Source organism: Channa argus, chromosome 14, assembly GCF_033026475.1.
Source record: "Channa argus isolate prfri chromosome 14, Channa argus male v1.0, whole genome shotgun sequence".
NCBI lineage: Eukaryota > Metazoa > Chordata > Actinopteri > Anabantiformes > Channidae > Channa > Channa argus.
The window spans coordinates 18,642,352-18,661,564 of record NC_090210.1 but is presented as its reverse complement, the minus strand read 5'-3'; the positions used below and the strand labels follow the sequence as shown (position 1 = coordinate 18,661,564).

General features: G+C 39.3%; 1 protein-coding gene across 1 annotated transcript in view; it reads right to left on the bottom strand.

The window, feature by feature from the left end:
* Positions 1–19,213, bottom strand: part of LOC137098535 (collagen alpha-1(XI) chain-like) — a 77,542-nt gene that overhangs the window by 19,151 nt on the left and 39,178 nt on the right. The window contains exons 27-45 of the mRNA XM_067474846.1: positions 19,078–19,131; positions 18,946–18,990; positions 17,973–18,026; positions 17,773–17,880; positions 16,769–16,822; positions 14,211–14,264; positions 12,898–12,942; positions 12,574–12,627; positions 11,979–12,023; positions 11,556–11,609; positions 11,361–11,414; positions 10,649–10,702; positions 10,347–10,454; positions 9,369–9,458; positions 5,876–5,929; positions 2,973–3,080; positions 2,753–2,860; positions 1,795–1,848; positions 1,384–1,437 (exon numbers count right to left, since the gene is read on the bottom strand). Coding sequence (XP_067330947.1) covers positions 1,384–1,437; positions 1,795–1,848; positions 2,753–2,860; positions 2,973–3,080; positions 5,876–5,929; positions 9,369–9,458; positions 10,347–10,454; positions 10,649–10,702; positions 11,361–11,414; positions 11,556–11,609; positions 11,979–12,023; positions 12,574–12,627; positions 12,898–12,942; positions 14,211–14,264; positions 16,769–16,822; positions 17,773–17,880; positions 17,973–18,026; positions 18,946–18,990; positions 19,078–19,131 — 1,251 coding nt within the window. The remainder of the gene's footprint in view (positions 1–1,383; positions 1,438–1,794; positions 1,849–2,752; positions 2,861–2,972; positions 3,081–5,875; positions 5,930–9,368; positions 9,459–10,346; positions 10,455–10,648; positions 10,703–11,360; positions 11,415–11,555; positions 11,610–11,978; positions 12,024–12,573; positions 12,628–12,897; positions 12,943–14,210; positions 14,265–16,768; positions 16,823–17,772; positions 17,881–17,972; positions 18,027–18,945; positions 18,991–19,077; positions 19,132–19,213) is intronic.

Here is a 19,213-nt window from a genome sequence, read left to right as displayed (position 1 = left end):
AGGTATAAAGATATGAATACACATGAGCAGACTGACTCACCAGGACAAACAACTGTTTAATAATTTGTTATTCAGCTTGGGTGCCCTACCTGCCCAAGGCAATCAGTCTCACCAGGTCTATTCAATCCCCCACAGAGCCCTGCAGATGCTGGATTTTTTGCTAGAATGGTTGTTAGGGCCTGATAATTTACAACAATGAGCCGTTACTTGCCCTCAGGCCAGCAGCCATTGTAAGAAATATGACTATTCCTGTTAATGAGATGGATAAAAGGAAGATGCTCTGTAGCCTACAAGGTACGTATTTTCAGTTAGCTCTGGTTGCATATGGGGTAATAAATGGAAATGATGGTTGGGGTTTAAGTTGGGGCACAATTGTAGTTTTCAGAATGCTTTGTAAATGGAAGGTCACAAGTTTAATGTTATTTTGGCATCAGAAAGCAATTTATGTTGGCATTGCTGGTGCTGTGTTGGCATCAGAAAGCAAATACAAAGGTGGCATGTGCTAAAACACTCTAGCGAAGAACAAGTTGGTAAAAAGTATGATGCCCTGACATCAATACATTGCCTCAAGGATAAGTTGTGATTAAAATAACATTTGTGTAACATTAGAATGATAAAAGGATTGAGATTTTTACACTAATGGGGCCTGCAGCCAAAGCTTTTTGGACACTAGAGGTGACAGTAAAAAGCAATATCCCCGCTTGCGCTGCATATGTCTGATCTGGCAAGATCAAAGCTAAATTTCATTTGAATTAAATATTATTTATTCATGATGGGGCTCTCCAACTATGCACCAATAAAAGCCAAGTTTCCAGCTTTTGAATCTAAAAATTTGAACAGCTTATTCAACTGATTACAACACTATCAGCCAGAAGGAGAAGAGCCAAAAACTGACTCCATTGTTCTTAATACAACATAACTAGTAAGTGATGGTTAACCAGGTCTAGTTCTGCTTAGCCAGATGTGATTCTTTTGCTTCATTATATTATGGAATATTCAAAATCCACTTTTTCAATTTCAGTCCAAAGTTCCAGTTCCTGTTTTAAATCATACCCTCCACTGCCTTAATGAGGCCTTAAAATGAAGTAAATATTTCAGACTTCATTCGGCATCAAATTGTTCGGACCCAGACCTCCTCGTAGTAACCAGGTGCTAATAGGGGTAGTTTCTTTTCTCGCAGAAGGACAGGAAGTTTCAGAAAGAGACCATGACATTTGGAGTCAATATTTGTGTGCATGGGCTACCAAATGGTTTGTGTTACTCTTATGTATTATATTTTTCATGGCTGAATATGACATCCTTTAATGCATGTGAACTAAGACTCCATGATTGAATTTCAGGGGCGAAAGTTAGCATTAGATGGATAGAGGAAGTGATACTCACAGCTGGACCTGGAGCTCCAACAACACCCTGAAGGCCACTTGGGCCTGGTGGACCCTGAAAACACAACAAACAATGAGATCAACTCGCTGCTTCTATTCATACGAGTTCACAAGTTACTTCAAGTGATGTCATTTCTCTGAGTTTTTTTTTTAAGTGTTGCATTTAATGATAACAGCAGTCAATAAAATAAATAAATGAAAAAAAACTTTTTTGAAATGAAATAAACATTTAGAAAACAGCAGGACTTGAGTTAATTAATTATAAAAGGGCAAGACAACCTATGATGCATAGTGAGAATTCACAGTAGCTGCTGTGACTAGTGTTCTCTGCTCACCTAGCATGGCCCAACCTTCAAAACTCATTGCCCTACATAAAAAAAAAAAGTAATAAAGAGAGAAAACAAAGACTCACAAGTTCACCCTTGTCTCCTTTGCTTCCCTTCTGTCCAGGTCCACCAACTTCTCCCTGTGGTGCAATATAGACAGCAGAGATTACATCTCTCCTCTCCATCTTAAAAGGCTCTTGCCTCACATGTTTATTCAAAGTCCAATATCTTAAAGTGTCACCTTTACCACAAGTAAGCAGTAAATATTTCTCAAGAGATTCTAATTTGATTGGCCCACAAAGATCCTGGGCGAGTGTTTGCAATTAATTGATTGGCTCCCTGTCTAACCCCATTGGCACTATGATTGACAAAGCAGTGTGATAGAAGACGTGACTGGGATTCGGAAAGGTGTGATGGTACAAATGTAAAGATGGAGATCTTTAGTTTAGTGTATCAACTGCAAGTTTGCGATTTGTATTTTTTTTTTCTAAAAGATAAACAGCTATGTAAGGTTACCATGTGTCTGTTTGTGTTCAGACATGTTCCAATGTTTCCAGGGTGTGTTTAAAGGAACATGTACTGCAACAGTTATAATGTTGTTATAGCAAGCTTGAGGATTTATTGAGTAATCAAAAAAGACATTTGACTTTTCTATATTTCTATGTATATTATAACAAGATATGATAGATAGTTTAATATTCTAACTAACAAATCCTAGTGGAATTATAATTATAAAAGAAGTAGAAAAATACCAGAGAAACAAAGTAACAGCAAAGCTCACTTTGAAGACACTGCCAGATACAGACAAGCTTTGATTATAAAATGTGTACTTTTTGTACCACAGAACGCCTTTTAGTTATGTGTCTATGTTATTAGAAAGAAGATGATGGTTACAGATGTTGAGGGAAAACATCTGTTTTTTACCCATAACCAAAAAATAGTATGTACCTTTATTTTAAAAAATGTCTATTCTCCCCAGTAAATCTGTAATTAAAGATTCCTAGTGTTTTAGTATGTATGTAGGTATGCAGGAATTTACCCCACCTTGTCACCATCTTCTCCAGGGGGACCCTGAGGACCAGCCGGACCAGGAAGACCAACAGGACCTTGAATGCCATCACGACCAGCAGGGCCCATGGGACCTTTCTCTCCCTAAAAACAACAATCATTAGGAGGTTTTGCAATACCATGGCAGGAAGGCATCAGTTCCCTCAAGTTGAAGTTGAAGTTTTTCACTGAGAGAAAGTGAGACAGAAATACTCACAGGAGCTCCCTTTTCTCCAGCAGGGCCAGGTGGTCCTTGGGGGCCATTGCGTCCTGTCAGACCAATGGGGCCTCCAGGGCCAGCGGCACCTCTCTCTCCTGGAGAACCCTGTCACCAAAGAACAAAGGCCCCATCAGTCATTGGGTTAGGTAATAAGGTAAGTCAATTTCCTGGGGGAGAGTTATGGAGAAGATGAAAGAAACGGAAAGTGCACTTGGTCTAACTTCACAATGAAGTCGGACTTTATTAGAAAGACAGCTTTAATTAAAAAAACCTTCGATGAACACCCTTTCTGCTGACTATGGCAGCTTTTGTTTTGTTTTTGAGTTCTGACAGAACAAAACCCAGATAAAAAAAAATAAATAAAAATTTCAACCCAAAATGTTTCCCTTAACTTAATGGCATTACTCACAGGAGGGTCAGAAATAACACCTTTCTTTTACAAAACACAAAAATCTTTTAAACGATTAATTTCCTTTAGTTGAGAACTATAAAAAACTGTAACAATAAACAATACAATAAACTAAAAATAATAATTACATTGACCCTGCTGTCAGCATCAAAGCTTCACTAGGATGAGAGTTGTGCTGATGAGCAACATCTTATCTAACTAAGAGGATTCAGCTGCCAAGGCCTTATGCAAGGTCCCAACATTCTTTCCCACATCAGCGTATCTTATTACCCTGCTTTTCACTATGCTCATGGGGTCCTTATCACAGTGGAGGTGGTCCACGTCACATGAGCTGACTGTATCTTTGATTAGAAGGTCAGTGTGGCATCTTCCTACCTAGGGAAGGTCTCTGGCTGCTTTCAAAGAAAACATGTGCATGTGTACCAAGTCAAAGCTTCACCCTGATTCACAATAACACACGCACACAAACACAGAGACACACACACACAGCTGCCGATGTGAGCTGCCACCTGGCACTCATACGCCTTGCCCATTTCATGACAGACACTGACGATCTCAGACACACACACACACACACACACACACACACACACACACACACACACACACACCTCCAAACTGTCATTCCCAGCCTGCCAATCTGGCCGCCAGAACACACACCCACACCCACACACCCATCTTTTTAATGCATGGAACTTCGGATTCTTTCTTCCTTTTTCTCTTTCTCTCATTTTACATGTCTTTCTCACACACACGTGTGATTCTCTGGCTTGAAATCAAAACCGCAAACCGAAACATGCTGAATAACATCCAAAGAGTGTGACTTGACTTGTCACATGCATCTTTTCAATTATTTTTTGGTTTCTGTGCTGTTCTTCCTTGATTTGTCTCTACAGAGAATCCTGTAAAAAGACTATGGAATAGTAACACACGCGGCACTTACAGACTTTCCCACAGCACAACACCAGCTCAACCTCTGGCAGGAAATCGATGGGGGAAAATATCAGATCTCTTGTGTGCGTGGGCACTGCACACCGGCCTCTTTTTCAAGGAGTTTTTCAAACACTACCAAAACAGTCTATCACATGTTTTCAGCCAATGGCTCCCTTTCAAGCCAATTTAAGAAAACTATCTCATTTCGCAGTGGAAATGGTTTCACTCATTCAGAGAACGCCCCTCTTCTCGCTTTCATCATCTTTTCATCCGTGCTCGGCATATCCGCTGTCATCTAATCTGGTGTTGCTCTGTCGCTGGTGAGCAGGGGCAATTATCGGGAGCCCGCGTTTAACGCTTGAACAAAATGTCAGATGGTTCAAAGCTGCCTGTCAGTCTTTCTGTGCAGATTCACCGCCAGAGCTCCCAAGGCTTTTGAATGCATATATCACTAAGTGAGGGTCTCAGAGACAAAGGCAGGAAATAAAGGGAGCCACTTATTTATGGATTACCCTGCCACTCCTGTCCCTTTCAGGGTGCTAAAATATGTGAGGACAACTAAGACTCAACACAGTAGTAGCCGTATGTGAATGCAGATGTAGTTTAGAAAAAAGGATATCGGTTAGTGTGATACAGGTAAATCAGTGATGCAGAAAACTTGACACAAGCAGCTATAATTATGAGAAAAACATCCTAACATGTGATTATCAAAGCAATGAAAAGCCTCTTTACAAGCAGTGGTCATATAAAAATCGAGATACAAACTTTAACAATCTGTGCTAGTTGCTATAGTAACTAAATGTGAATGGAAAACATCATAGACCAATCAAGTTACAGGGATGAAACTAGTTTTTGAAATAGGCAATTAAGCAATGATTAGGCCATGCTTCAAAGTGTTTTGTTGGGTGCCCTTTAATTTTATATCTAAGAATATCTATTAGCAGTTTTAAAAACACCATAAATCAAGCAGCATATTACTTGTAATCAAACAGTGGAACACAGATTCATAAGCCTCTTATTATAAACTTTAATTAATCTTTGTACAATAGAAATGTGTATCTTCTGTGCTGAGCAATATATGAGTGAAATAAAAAACATCTGCATGAGAGGTGATTAAGTTAAAAAGAAAAAAAGAAAAAAAAGACTGATTGTATGATCACTGATGTGAATACTGTGTGTCCCACAAGGCTGTAGACATTATGACATAAGACCCAAACTGATTGCTGTTCATCGGATAAAAATGGACTTAAATGTTTTTAAATCAATATATAGTAAAGTGACCAACTAGGGAAAACTACATCAAAAATAACATGTAACCTTGGAATGCATCTTTTTATCAAACATAGTTCTTAACCACGGTGGTACTGATTTCAATCACACTGCTCTGCCCTACTCTACCACCTTCTACACTGCAGTGTACGTAGCATGTGCTGCTGAATCACTGGAGATTGGAACTGTGCACAGCGTGTACAACCCTATTCTCCCAAAGCGCAAGTCACTTTTCTGTGCAATCGCTGTGGTAGGAGAGGTGAGGTAACCATAGTAACGGGCTACTTACGACGGGGCCAGGGGGACCCTGAGGCCCTTCTCCTCCCTTTAAGCCAGCTGGACCCTGAAAGCAGAGGACAGGAGAGAGTTAGATCTCGCTCACTGCAAGCCAGTTCTCAATGCCATTCAAAGAACTGTAATCACAGTTGTTAAATCGGCTGTTAAATGTTACTGTGGGTGTGTGTTTGTGGTATATGTATACTTGTATTTGAGCATGTGTACATGGAGGGTTTGCATCAAGAAAGAGATATATAATTAGCTATGTGTTGTCCTAAAAGGGGGAAAATATGTTAGTGGTTTAAGGAAGTTCTCTTTTATATTAATGATGCTGTTTTCGTTAAATAACATTTATCAAAGTTATTTCTACTCATTTAAATTAGTTTTTCGAAAACGTACAGCATACAGCATAACAGCATAACTTTTCGTAGTTTGTGCACATGAAAGCGTTCTTTGATTATATACCTAATAAGGCAGCAGATCACTAAAGCGTCAGTTCATACAAAATCCCCAAAACATATTTTCTTTCTTCTAGTGATACACAGACTAACATAAAGCTTTTTCAATTTACTGCCTAGGGTTTGCAATATATAACTGTACTCCAAAAAAATTTAACGCCCATTTTCAGCTGTCAACTTTCAGTTGTCTCCAATGAAAAAAAAAATCAAACAAGAGCAATTTAAATTGCTCAGAACAACTAATGTTGCAAGTGGTCCATTCAAATTCAACACAAAATGCAACTTTTAATGACTCCTGCAGTCTCAAAATTATTCAAAATTATTCATAGACTTCATGACAAGTGTCTTCAGCACTTTGTAGAGCACACTTTGGCTGTTATGACCTGCTGCAAACATGATGCATAGCCAGACACCAGCTATGGCAGTTCTCCCAAGACATCTTCGCCCATTCCTCAGGGGCAATAGCCTCGAGTTCACTAATATTCTTGCTGCAACAGCTTTGTTCAAATCTCACCAGAAATATTGTATAAGATTCAAGTCAGGTGACTTAACTTAGTTTAATAGTATCCCATGTGTTATGTATATCTCCTAAACAAATATAGAATTTCTAGTATTAGTCCACCTGATGTAACAGGTGAGTTAGTCAAACTAACCTCCAACTTTAACTTAAGAATGAGCTACAATACCATGAATTACGTCCAGGTAGTGTAGCTACGGTTCTTTTAACTTTCAATATACAAACTATGCTTCTAACAGTGTCTCTAGGGATATTTTTCGTGTTTGTAACTTTTAAAAATAATTTGTTTGAGTTATTCCCAACATGCAATCAAACATGAAACCAAACAAACCCCTAGTGAGTTCAGGTATTTGATGTGTTCTATCTCGAGCACACCTAGCGCCCCTGATAGGTTGCATCAGGTGTTGTTGAGAAAAAAATAAAATCATATTTGCAAATCTGTGCTTGTTTATTAAAGGGGTTGAATAATTTTAAGACTGCAGTCGTCATTAAAAGTTGCATTTAGTGTTGACTTCTGAGAGAAACACTTAACATATGTTGTGTGAAGCTATTTAATTGCTCTTGTTTTTTGTTTTTTTTGTTCATTGCAAACAGCTGAAGGTTTGTACATTTTACCAGTACATCTAATTTACAATGGGGGGTTGAATAACACAGTACAACTGCAAGTCTGGGACACTTTTTCTCCCACACCGTGTTTTTTGATCGGGGTGCACACAATGCACACATTTAAAACCAAAAATGTTTTGAAAATGATTTACAGTCTGTGAATTATGTGTAATCTTTTAGTGCTGTGAGCACTCTGGACCAAACAAATGAAATTCCATTCAAAACCTGATCTACCTTGATGTTTCTACATCATTAGATAACTGAGGTAGGCTGCAACTAATGACTGTTTTTCATTATCGATTAAGATGCCGATAATCATCTTCCTAAAATCACCACATTTGGTAAAGGGATGCACAAATAATAATAATAATTTAATGGCACTGCACATAAATAATCAAAAGGCATGATTCCAAAATATTTACTTGGCTGAAGTTTAACTGAGAAAAAGTGGCTATTACTTAATAAATTATTATGTAGCTTTATCCGTAGGCATATTTATATTATTAAGGAGCCATTAAATGAGCATCAGAGAAAATGAAAATGAGAAAGGATGACAAAATTAACAGTGTGGGGCACATGTTCAGGTATATTCCATTTGTTTCCAGACCCTTCACCTCCTCAAGATCCAGGCCCCCGACTAGCAATGCTGGGGTTGCTGAATCATATCACCAGAAGGCTGTGGCTGCATATGGAAAACAAAGTCCACCAGTGGCAGTAAAGACTTTCATTATAATAACTAATTTAGGGGCTCTGAAGGAGCCAGGGGGTGAAGGAGCTGCCAAGCAGCCTCTCCACCTCCCCACCCTAAGTTCCACATTTACCATGGTGCATTAGAAAGCTGGAAAGATCTTTCTTTGTTGGACACACAAAACGTTATTTATTGGCTCATACACAGTATAGCTACAGTGCCTTTCCTCAAGATTGAGAGAGTGGACTGACAAGTGTGTCTGTGTGTGTGTGTGTGTGTGTGTGTGTGTGTGTGTATGTGCGCACGCAAATCTTCTCCTATCTAGAACAGAAAACAAACAAACTACTTGTGGGCGACTTCTTGCATAGTGCATGTGATTACCTGCACTTTATTATTGAACACAACCAGATGAACTTTGAAGTTTTTGCTCATGCGCCAAGTGTACAGGCTCGTGTAAGTTTGTGTCTCTGTGCGACTGGATGGGAGCACTTTAAGAGAGAGTGGGAGGCTTGCTGCTTGTGCAGTGTGTGTGTGTGTGTGTGTGTGTATTTTGGTGTGCTGCTGTTATGAAGAGAAAGCTATTCCTCTGCACACATTGGACAAACATAATGGTGGTAATAAGTCTGGCCAGTGCTGTCTTGTGCTCTCTTAACGGTCAGCCTTGAAATGAGCTTTACCCTCAGTTCCTCAAGCCGAACCTCAGTCAGCCTCAGACAGCCACCTTGTACTTTTTCTCACCCACACCCACTCCTTTTGAGATTCAGGTCGGGTTACTCAGCAGGCTCGGGTGCATGTGATGTACTCACGAAGTTGTGAATGTAAATTAGAATCAGAGGGACAGGAATTTCTCTACCAAAAAGGATGTGAAACTAGTGCAGCTTTAATGCTAAGTTACATGCAGCTGATCACGGAGACATTTACCTTGTAAAAGGCTTTGCCAAAGCCACATTTAAAACACGACTCAACAATCCTGAGGTACATGATGATAAAACATGTCGATACTGGATCTTGCTCATTCCTCATTACATCTAAAGTATGGAAGCCAGGTCTGTGCCTTTTAGCTAGGTCTACTGCCAAGCCTGACATTTGGTTTAACAGCAGGTTGCTTGCGTGGTAATTGGGGCTTGGAGCTAAATTCAACCGGGTGTGTGCTCAGGATGTGGTATCAAACACTTCTATGTGCGCATGTGAGTGTGCTCGCATTAGCTTATTAATGTCTGGGTGGCCTGTGTATTACCATGGCTCCTGGAAGACCTCTTGCTCCCTGGAAGCCCCTCAAACCCTGAGGCCCTGGCTTGCCACTGGGACCATGTGGGCCTGGATCACCCTACAGAAGGAGATGGAATAATATCTGCTTAATTGACATTTGATATACTGGCAGGTGATTATTACACACACATTTGCGTTAGGTGAAAGCAATGATGTAAGCTGAATATGTGAGAGAAAGTAAGTGCATGTTCCTCTAGATAAAATAATAAATTATATCCAATTATGTTGCAATAAGAGCAAGTGATTAAGAACTCAATTTAATTTCAAGTTTTAACAATCAATCATGAAAGCAATTTTAAATACAAGAATGCAAGAATATAGCAGTTAATAAAAACAGGACACATTAATGTTTTTAGATGTTGTACCACTGTACTTAACAAATGCCCAGCACTGTTATGATCCATTTCTAAAACTAAGACATCCTGGTCAATTCATTAAAAAAAAAAATATATATCAAAGAGCTCAAAAAGTGGTTTTAAAAACAAGTTCTTATTTGGATGTTAGTTTGTATTTAAATAATAGAGAAAGGTCATAATTTAATAAGCACAAGCACACTGTTCTACATCTTTCAAGAATCTTATAGAACGTCAGATGATAATATGCTGTTGAAGCTTACAATACAAGTGTGTGCAGCTCTAAGTAGTTATTATTTTTCTTTATTGTATTTTGTTTTCCCCATGAATAATATTACAATAAATCTTTTGAATTAAAATGCAATGGGTAGTTCAAGTGCAGGGATAAAGAGAAAACCTTAAATAATTATTTTAATATTGTAGGAAAGAAGCCAGAAATGGAAAACAAAGGCAGTACATACACATTCCTCCGAGATCCTCCAACATACAGGCATGGGGGAAACGTGATACACAAATACACTTACATATTATATGTCAATATTTGTGTAACTGGGAAAATTTTAATGTGGCATTCAAAAAACAAACTCATTTACCTTCCCACCCTCTTTTCCAGCAGCTCCAGGTAGACCTTGCTCACCAGGGGGACCAGGAGAGCCTGGATGTCCTCGTTCCCCGCTTGGTCCCGTCTCTCCAGTTGGTCCCTTTCAAGGACATCAGAAACATCTTAAGTGCATAAGATGTTCAGGATTCCTCATTTCTGACACATATTATTGTATTGTTTTGCAAAACACACCTGTTGTTACAGCCACATACTTATATTTCAGTACATTATAACACAAAACAACATAAAAATGGCATAACCTAACCAAAGAATTGAAGTGTGTTTTACATCTACCTGTGGTCCAACCACCCCTCCCGGTCCCGGAGGTCCTGTCTTTCCTTGGAAGCCCTGAAAGAGGAAAACAGATATTTATAACTGCATTGAGGTAGAGTTGTGTAGGTTTGTGCTATCATCTTAGTACTTTACAGTTTGTAATGGGTTTGGGCCGTAAAGAAAACAGTACGAACTACGTATTCTTTTTCAACCTATTTGTACAGCATTGCATTCTCACCCTTCAATAAGCCTAATATCTTGTTTAGATATAAATAGACAAAATAAGGTATTGTTTGGGTGGGTTTCTGCAACAAACTGGTCTGTACAGCTAAGCTCCACCATATTCATTCTGATGTCACTAAAACAAGTATATGTGATAATTGTGTTGGACATTTAAAAAAATTAACACTAATGTGTCTGTGTTTACAGCCATGACCCCATCTAAGACCAGTGGTCTCATTATAGTCTGTAATAGTTTAAATCTGTAACCATGTTGTGTCGCTGCATTTTATTAGCTCCGTTGTAGTGTTGTGCTGATATTCCAGTTTCTGCTGCTTTTGCTTGACTTTCACATAAAAAACACATTTTGTATGCGGTTTCAGTTCTCCTCTGCCATGCTTTCTTTTCTGTATAACCTATCCAAGGGGGCAAAAGACTGAGAGGAAGCTGATGCGTGACATTCAGGGTCAAATGGCACAAGACAATGTAATTATGGATGAAACCACCCACTCACCGTCTCTCCCCTCTGTCCCGGATGACCGGGCAGCCCATCTTTTCCTGGTGGACCCTGGGGGTGGGAGAAGTTCATAAAAATCAACACACCAGATTGTAGCGAACATTAATATTTGAAAAGCTTATAAGAAATGTGTTAACAAGGACTTGTTGTGGACGGTGCAAACTTAGTGACAGTTTGACAGCAGCTACTTACATTGGGTCCTTTGGGTCCCGGGAAACCGACAGGTCCCTGTGGTCCTTGTGGTCCCTTTAATGAAAATTAAATCGAAGGGAGAGAAAAATGGATGACAAACACAACCCGACTTTAACTTCTAAATGGATCAAATTTAGATTTCATTTGGCAACTCTAGCTTTCCTACTAATGCAACTGAGAAATAATTGTTACCACTCACTCCTTTTAGGCATCTAGCATTTCAGCTACACAGATTAATTATCTTGGAATTATTTAGCTGATGAACATAACAGAGGATTTATCCACATTCCTTCTTTGTTGTGACAAATAGCTGTAATGAGTTTGAGTTAAGATTTGAATATGGTGATGTACTTTTGCTCTTATTCTGCAAAAAAAAACAAAAAAAAGATTTCAGCAGGCACTAATGAAAAATTTTTTGCTAACCCTCTCTCCTGGTGGGCCAGGAGGTCCATCATTGCCCGAGGTGCCCTGAAGAGAAAGAAAAGGCACAGAGAAATGTAGTCAGATTCGTCAAAACTTTCTAAGTTTGAGTTGTCAATACAATTTATGCAAAACACTCACACTGAGGTTATACAGGAAGTGTGTGAGCACAACATTTTCTGCAACATTTGGCAGTCAGCAATCGTCTTCAACAGGGAAATTTAATAACATGATTGGACATTTGTTATTCCTGGATGACAGATTATTGGCTTTATTTTACTTGCATACCCTATATTCCATATGTATATTACCCAAAACCCAAAAAACTAAAAAATCAGTTCCGTGAGCCGCACCGCACTTTATTACTCTTAATTTTCAATAACTACCATAAAAATATCCTCTATGTTTCCTGCTAGTGAAATAATTTCTGATCCATGCGACTGCAAAGCGATAACCAAATTCACTCATTCAATAAGAACTTGTGACATCCAATTAAATATTTATTTTACTGTCTATATGATGTTGTAGACATGTTCATTATCATTGGCCCCACGGTAAATACTGTGTGCTACAAGTCAAATATAGTCTTTATTTTTACCTTTGCACCTGGTTTCCCCGTTGGTCCTCTTGCTCCACGCCCGCCACGAGGTCCCTAAGTACACAGCAGAAATACAGTAACTGTAGGGAAACTATTCTCAATGTTTTCTATTAGGAAATATACAAAGCAACAAAAAACCAAAACAGAAAGTAACTGAGATGGGGCAGGTCTCTCTACAATTCCCCACTCAGGGTAAAGTGTTTTCAAAAGACTAGATAATAAAGCCCATAAACAACTATACAAGAGATGAAATTTTCATTTAAACACAATAAAAAATGTACGTGAATTGCACGGGCTATGTCGGCAGATACTTGAATTGCCTACCGTTGGTCCACGTTGCCCTCTAGGGCCAGCTTTGCCTGCAATTCCCTGAGACAGAAAAACAAAAGTTTTAATATAACAAATAATTCCTTGCACCATCAGCCAATCTAAGTATTTTTTATGTCTTTTCAGAAGTTTGAGTCAAAGCTATTCTTTTATATAACTAATAGACACAAACATTGGACAAAGTCTAAGGGGCTTTGAGTCAAGTACAAAATAGAATCATCAAAGCATCACTGGACGAAAATAAATAATCAAACTGCCGAGGTAAGTGGTTACCCACAGGCACTTGACAGCTTGAACTACCTGTCAGTTCTAGCATGCTGGGGCCAGGGGCATCTGCCTCACAATGTCTGCCGGGGAGCAGAGATGAGTCTGTCTTGTCAATAATAGCCCCTCTCTCTTATCGCTTCACCCATAACCCCTTTCAACTTGACACAATCTACCGTCACCTTCACACTGTTGTCGTCAGTCCTACCTCAAGTGCTAAATTTTGACTGGACTAGAAGGCCAAAAACTATGCGTACACCCCTGTTCGCTCACTATTTTGTGTTACTCGTCCTGGGTTTTCTTGCCTTGGTTTGGACTTGGCACCTTTGTTCCCATTATTAGAACTCCTAATGCTACAACATACAATATTTATTTTGCACAATACTGTATCAACGTTGTGGCAGTTTGGGGAAGGCCCCTTCAAAATGACAAAGTGAGGCAGAAAATGTGTTTTCCCACTTTTATTGTGGCAGAACGTGACTGCAGGTACCTGACCTCAGCTCCACCCAAAGCATTTGGGAGTAACTGGAACAATGGGCCCTTTTGCTTTATATAAGTACCTGACCTCCCTGATGCTATTGTGGCAGAGTGGGAACAAATCCCTGCAGCCAGGCTTCAAAACTATGTACAGAAGAACGACCTTCCAAAAGTGTTTAATAATCACAAATTACTGCCAGTACAGTTACTGTGGTGCAGTTTCTATACAGATAACAAGCAGGTACATACACATTCTATATCCAACCTGACATTTTAAGTATTGATAAAAGCCAATTTCTGATTCCTGAAATCACACTGTGCACATTTTACTTTGTGCTGAAGAAAAAATGTTTTAAAGCACATTTTAGATACTGCATTGTATTGAACTTGTATTTTGTCTTTGAGTCCTCAACTGGAATTTAAGCAGCAATATTTTAGATTTTGTAAGATGTCTCACATTTTGTGCATCTTAAAATGCCGTGTTTTACTAAGAAGGAAAGTTCTCACTTAGTGAGTGCACATGTAATGTGCACATAATAGGAGAGAGAGTAATGAATTTTGTAGCTCACCCTAGCTCCCTTCTCGCCATTTGCCCCGGGGAATCCAGGGAAGCCACTGGAGCCCTGTAAGAGAGAAAAGAGTGTTTGACAGGCAAAATACATCAGGGAGTCGGGGAGTGTCTAAAATAACATATCTACCACAGTGTCTGTCCAGTAACAATTTCACAAAGGTAGCAGAATTCCTTGCCACTTTACAGAAAAAGGCAAATTAACAAATAAGCTCTAAAGCGCTAAAATTAGTATCACAATACTAGCTGACAGATCGTTATCATTACATAATTTGCTACTTATATGCCTCCATAGGTAAATGACAACATTGCTGACTTGGTTCACTTGAACCCCAAGAGAAAGTCTCCTCTTTGCCATCTAGAGACACGCACTGTCACGCACAAAAGACACAGGTGCTGTTAGGTTGTTAGCACAGTTAGGATGCAAACTAGGAAGATAAAAAAGGCAGAGGGAGCAAATAAAGACAAAGGAAGGGGAAACGGCAGATTCCCTTTGATACCCATCAGCAATTTAGCTATTGGGCTTTTGCAGGCTGTGCCCTCTGATAGTGGTGATGGTGCCAGTCAAACAAATACCAGGAAGGCAATAGTTGCCGGATGAATAGAGGCGCACTAAGTAGCCCACAAAAACATTCTCGCTATATAAAATAACAGGTAGAATAAAACTACTCTATATACAGTTGGGTGCAAATGGCTTTTTTGCTATTTCAAAATACAGGCATGCAAACTTTTGCACCCAACTGTAATCAACCTGCAGTCTACTTGAATCTTAGTTTGTCTCAGGGGCACAGCAAGGATATGTGCACATATAGGTGTTTTGAGCTAAATCATTCTAGGCTCACATGCATATGTATACAAGGCACAATACTGTGCGGTATAAACAAGGGCACCTCAACATGGTGGCATGGGCAGAATTTCAAGATATTGCATGGTAAACAGCAGGAATGGAGATATATGCTACTTAATTTGTTTTTGTTTTTTTCACAGAGGTATAGTCATGGTAAACTGAAATAAGAGCTTATACTGGACAAGCCTGATTTGCACCACAGAGATAAGACAGGCCACTGAAGCTACAGCAAATGGCATCCAGAATTAATGTTGTGGGAAAGCTGTTAATAGAGAGTGATGGCGTGCAGCAGCCAAAAACAGAGCCAGTGGAGGGTTTCAAGCACAGGCTGATGAGGGGGGGGGGGATAAAGGCTGCCAACGAGCCAGGACTCTGACCCTGAACTTACTCATGAGGACAATGTGACATTTTCTAATGCTGATGAAACTTTGGAAACACTGGCTTCCGTTTGCTTGTATATAACAGAGCAAACAACACTTCACATCTTAAAAAAAAAAACAGCCCCAAATTGGTCCTAACATATGTTTAAAAAGTTGCCACGGACAACTTCACAGTTTGTTTTAACACAGAGTGAATTATTTTATTAATGCTGGAAACCCTTTTATCTCAGAAGAGAACTCTTCAAATGCCAGTTATATACAGTAGAAGAAACTGTAGCACTGTTTTTATCATTCCAAAGGTCATCGGAAGGTCTTTATTGTCTCTCCAAAAGCATCGGTTCTGAAGAATATAGTCTGTTCCTCATGGGAACCTTCATAGGCAGCTTTTGTTTAAAATTATTTATGGATACAAACAAAGATATACTGTATCCTCTGTGTTTTTGATAGATCTACCTTTTTTTGCAAGCTTACATATTATATCTACATATTTATTACACCTGCGAAATAATTTGAACTATAAAGTAATTAACCGAAGTGAAACAATATCTCTCACCCTCTATGTGGTATTTGTCTAGGTCTGTTCTTCATTGTGTGCCCTGCTCCGCTGAGAGCTTGCCGACATTAACAGACAGAGCAGGACACTTGCCTATCTGGATGTAGTGAGAGTCTGTGTATCTGACCCATCATATCAGTGCCAAGCTTTCAGTGCTGACAGCAGCATTGAGGAACCAGCTGCAGCAGCACATCTTGATAATGGCAATGTGGCAAGATGGTCAGCGTTACAGTGCAAGGAATGACAGACTCTTAGATAATTCCTGGAAGAGTTTAAGGAGGGAGGACAGTTGATGACCCCGGCAGGTGACCATGCCACTTATGCTTCGTATAAGAGTCATGGCGGGAGTACAGTAAGTGTCTGCTTGAGTTTGTGTTTGTGTGAGGAAGGGTTAGTCAGCAAATCATCAGGTTTTAGAAAGGCATGCGAAAGCAAATTTGGATTTACGTTTGTTAATCAGTTAAATTCTATAAGGAATAAAATAATATGGATATACAGTAACCAAATGTCATAAAGGTACAGTACAGGTCAGGTACACAGAAAGCACAAGTACAAACATATCATAATAGCTTAACACAAAATGGCAATGTAGTGTAGGCAATTGTCCTTCAACTTCACATAACTATGTTGGCAAATATCTCTGCTGAACTGCCCTTGAGAGGCTGGACCCCTGCGTACAGGCTGGGCCCGATCTCTGACCTCCCACTAGATTTGGGGCACTCATGACAAGACTTTCTCCACATTTCTTAGTTGAGTACATTATTACTCTCATCACATACCTTGGGGCCTTGTCTTCCTGGATACCCAGGCAAACCAGGAACTCCAAGTTTTCCCTACAAAGAGGCAAAGAGAAACAAAACAAAGCTGTATGTTGAATTTCCATTGTTGTCACCAGAGACACTGCTGGAGTCTGCAGTAAAGGTTACAGAAGCAATAAACTCAGAGCCATAAACTTTGAGTGAGATTTTATTTTATTTTATTTTTTAAATACCATGTTCCTGAACATGACATCATCCATGCAGAAGCTTTGCTGTTTTTTTACCCAAATAGGAATTCACATTGGTCCATTATAAATGATGCACGGTCATTAAGAATGACAAGGAATCTTATGCAACTACCCTGTGCGCTTTTAAACTGCAGTTAAGTCATATATTTTTACACTGATTTGAGTAAAAACCCAGTACTTCTGATTCCAGCACTACCTCTACTGTAATGTTGCATTCATTTCAATCAGTTTGGGTCATTACTGTGATTTTATGATGTAAGTTTAGCCCCAAACAACTCTATTACCGTGTGAGACACCACGTTTCTCCTTATTTTTTCAATGTGAACTGTATAGATGTTCTTTTTTTACCCTACAAATGGCTAGAGTTTAATAACTGCAGCACTAGCTCCATGGAGATATGCTGGTAATGTAAGCCAATTAAAGTAGGACTGTTGCAGAACTAAAGGGAGGTGGAAAAATGTCTAAGCTTCACAATGATCAGCCACAATGATAAGTATAGTCAACAGTTGTCACCCGACTTCTGTCTTTCCACTTCACCTCATTTAATAAATCTGCTCTTAAATTGCTTTGACGGTAAGAAACAAACTTAACTCTGTTCTGTTTTCAGTCTCACCACACAGCACTAAAGCAGCCCTCATATTTTCCACTATTCATCTAATAGTGTTTATTTCTATATGTACGTTTTAACATAGACTTTTCCAGCAGGCAAATAATATGCAATAGACAATTAAAGAAATAAGGAATTTTCCAAATCTATTACAAGTATTAACTATTGACCTTTTCTCCAGCTGATCCAATGGGACCGGCTTCGCCAGTGGGTCCCGACTTGCCCTTGGGGCCCTCTGGACCATCTTCTCCTCTGGCTCCTTGTACCCCGACCTCACCCTGGATGTAAGAAAATGGTCCAAAGTAGTTTCATTTTCTAGCCTTTGCTGAATTTTTTGCATTTTTGGCAGGTTTTAGAGATGCCGATTCACCTTGTCACCCTTGAGACCCATGTCTCCTTTGAAGCCGGGAAATCCATCTTCTCCCTGAAGATGAAAGAGATTAAAGTATTATTGTTTAGAGCTCAGTGTTACATCTAGAAAATCAGTGACAAAACTAGTATATTTCAGTATGTTAAAACATACTGAATACAAACCTGTTTGGCTTTTAAAGTGAAAAAAATAAATAAATAAAGCAGAGACAGTTTAAAAAGTTCATCATGGCAGTAGTGTTGACGGTAACGTTGGCAGAAATAATCAGGTTCCTTAGGACAGAATAATACTGACACCTAGTGGCCACTCGATTGAATCATTCACACGCGCTGTACTGAAGTTATCTCAGCATTGTTCTACTGACATCTGGTGGTTTGCATTCAGAATACAGGTTAACATATTGTTCCATGAAAGAGCTGTGTTGCTACATATATTTGCAACATTAAAATTTTCTGACATGTTTCTATGCATAAATACACTAAGTTAATACATCACAATACAGTAAAACGTGATAAATGTGCCCTTTGAAACATTCCTGTTTCAAAGATTTTATGGAATATAAAGGTATTAAAGTAATAGTTTTGGCAACATGTTTATGGTAAATTTATCTTTGAAGAGCTTTGATTTCTGGACAATAGACCGGAAAAATGACACAGTGGCATTGATGTAGCCACGGGCTACACTCAACCAAAGTAATCCAAGAAAACAATGGCAACAGATCAGTCTCTACTGAAACTGCCCTACAAACAGTCTCATTCCAGTTTAATATTCCACACTCCATTACGGCTCAGTGGCATGAGGACTTAACTGCCAGACTGATGGGCCTTTAAGAGTTTTTCCACTTGCTGGATTCAAATGAAGCCTCATTTGAGAAGAAATTACAACACAGATGGGGCCATTTTTAGAGGAATGACATCTGTCAACCATACAGAAGAATTAAAAAAAAATAAATAGAAACTGGGGAGGTGTTTACCTTTTCTCCTTTGCCACCTTTAAGGCCTCTGATGCCCTCGGCACCCTGCAAAGATAGCGTCAAGATGAAAATTCAGGGTACATAATAATTTATCATACTATTGTTGTGCTGTATGACTGAGAGTGTGTTTACTTTGACACCACGCGGCCCAGGGTAGCCGATGGATCCCATAGGACCAGGAGGACCCTGAAAGATTGAGGGGAAAGGTCACGTCAAGCACTGAGTACCTCTCTTATTTGCATCAGCCTTTTACTAAAATGTGCATTTG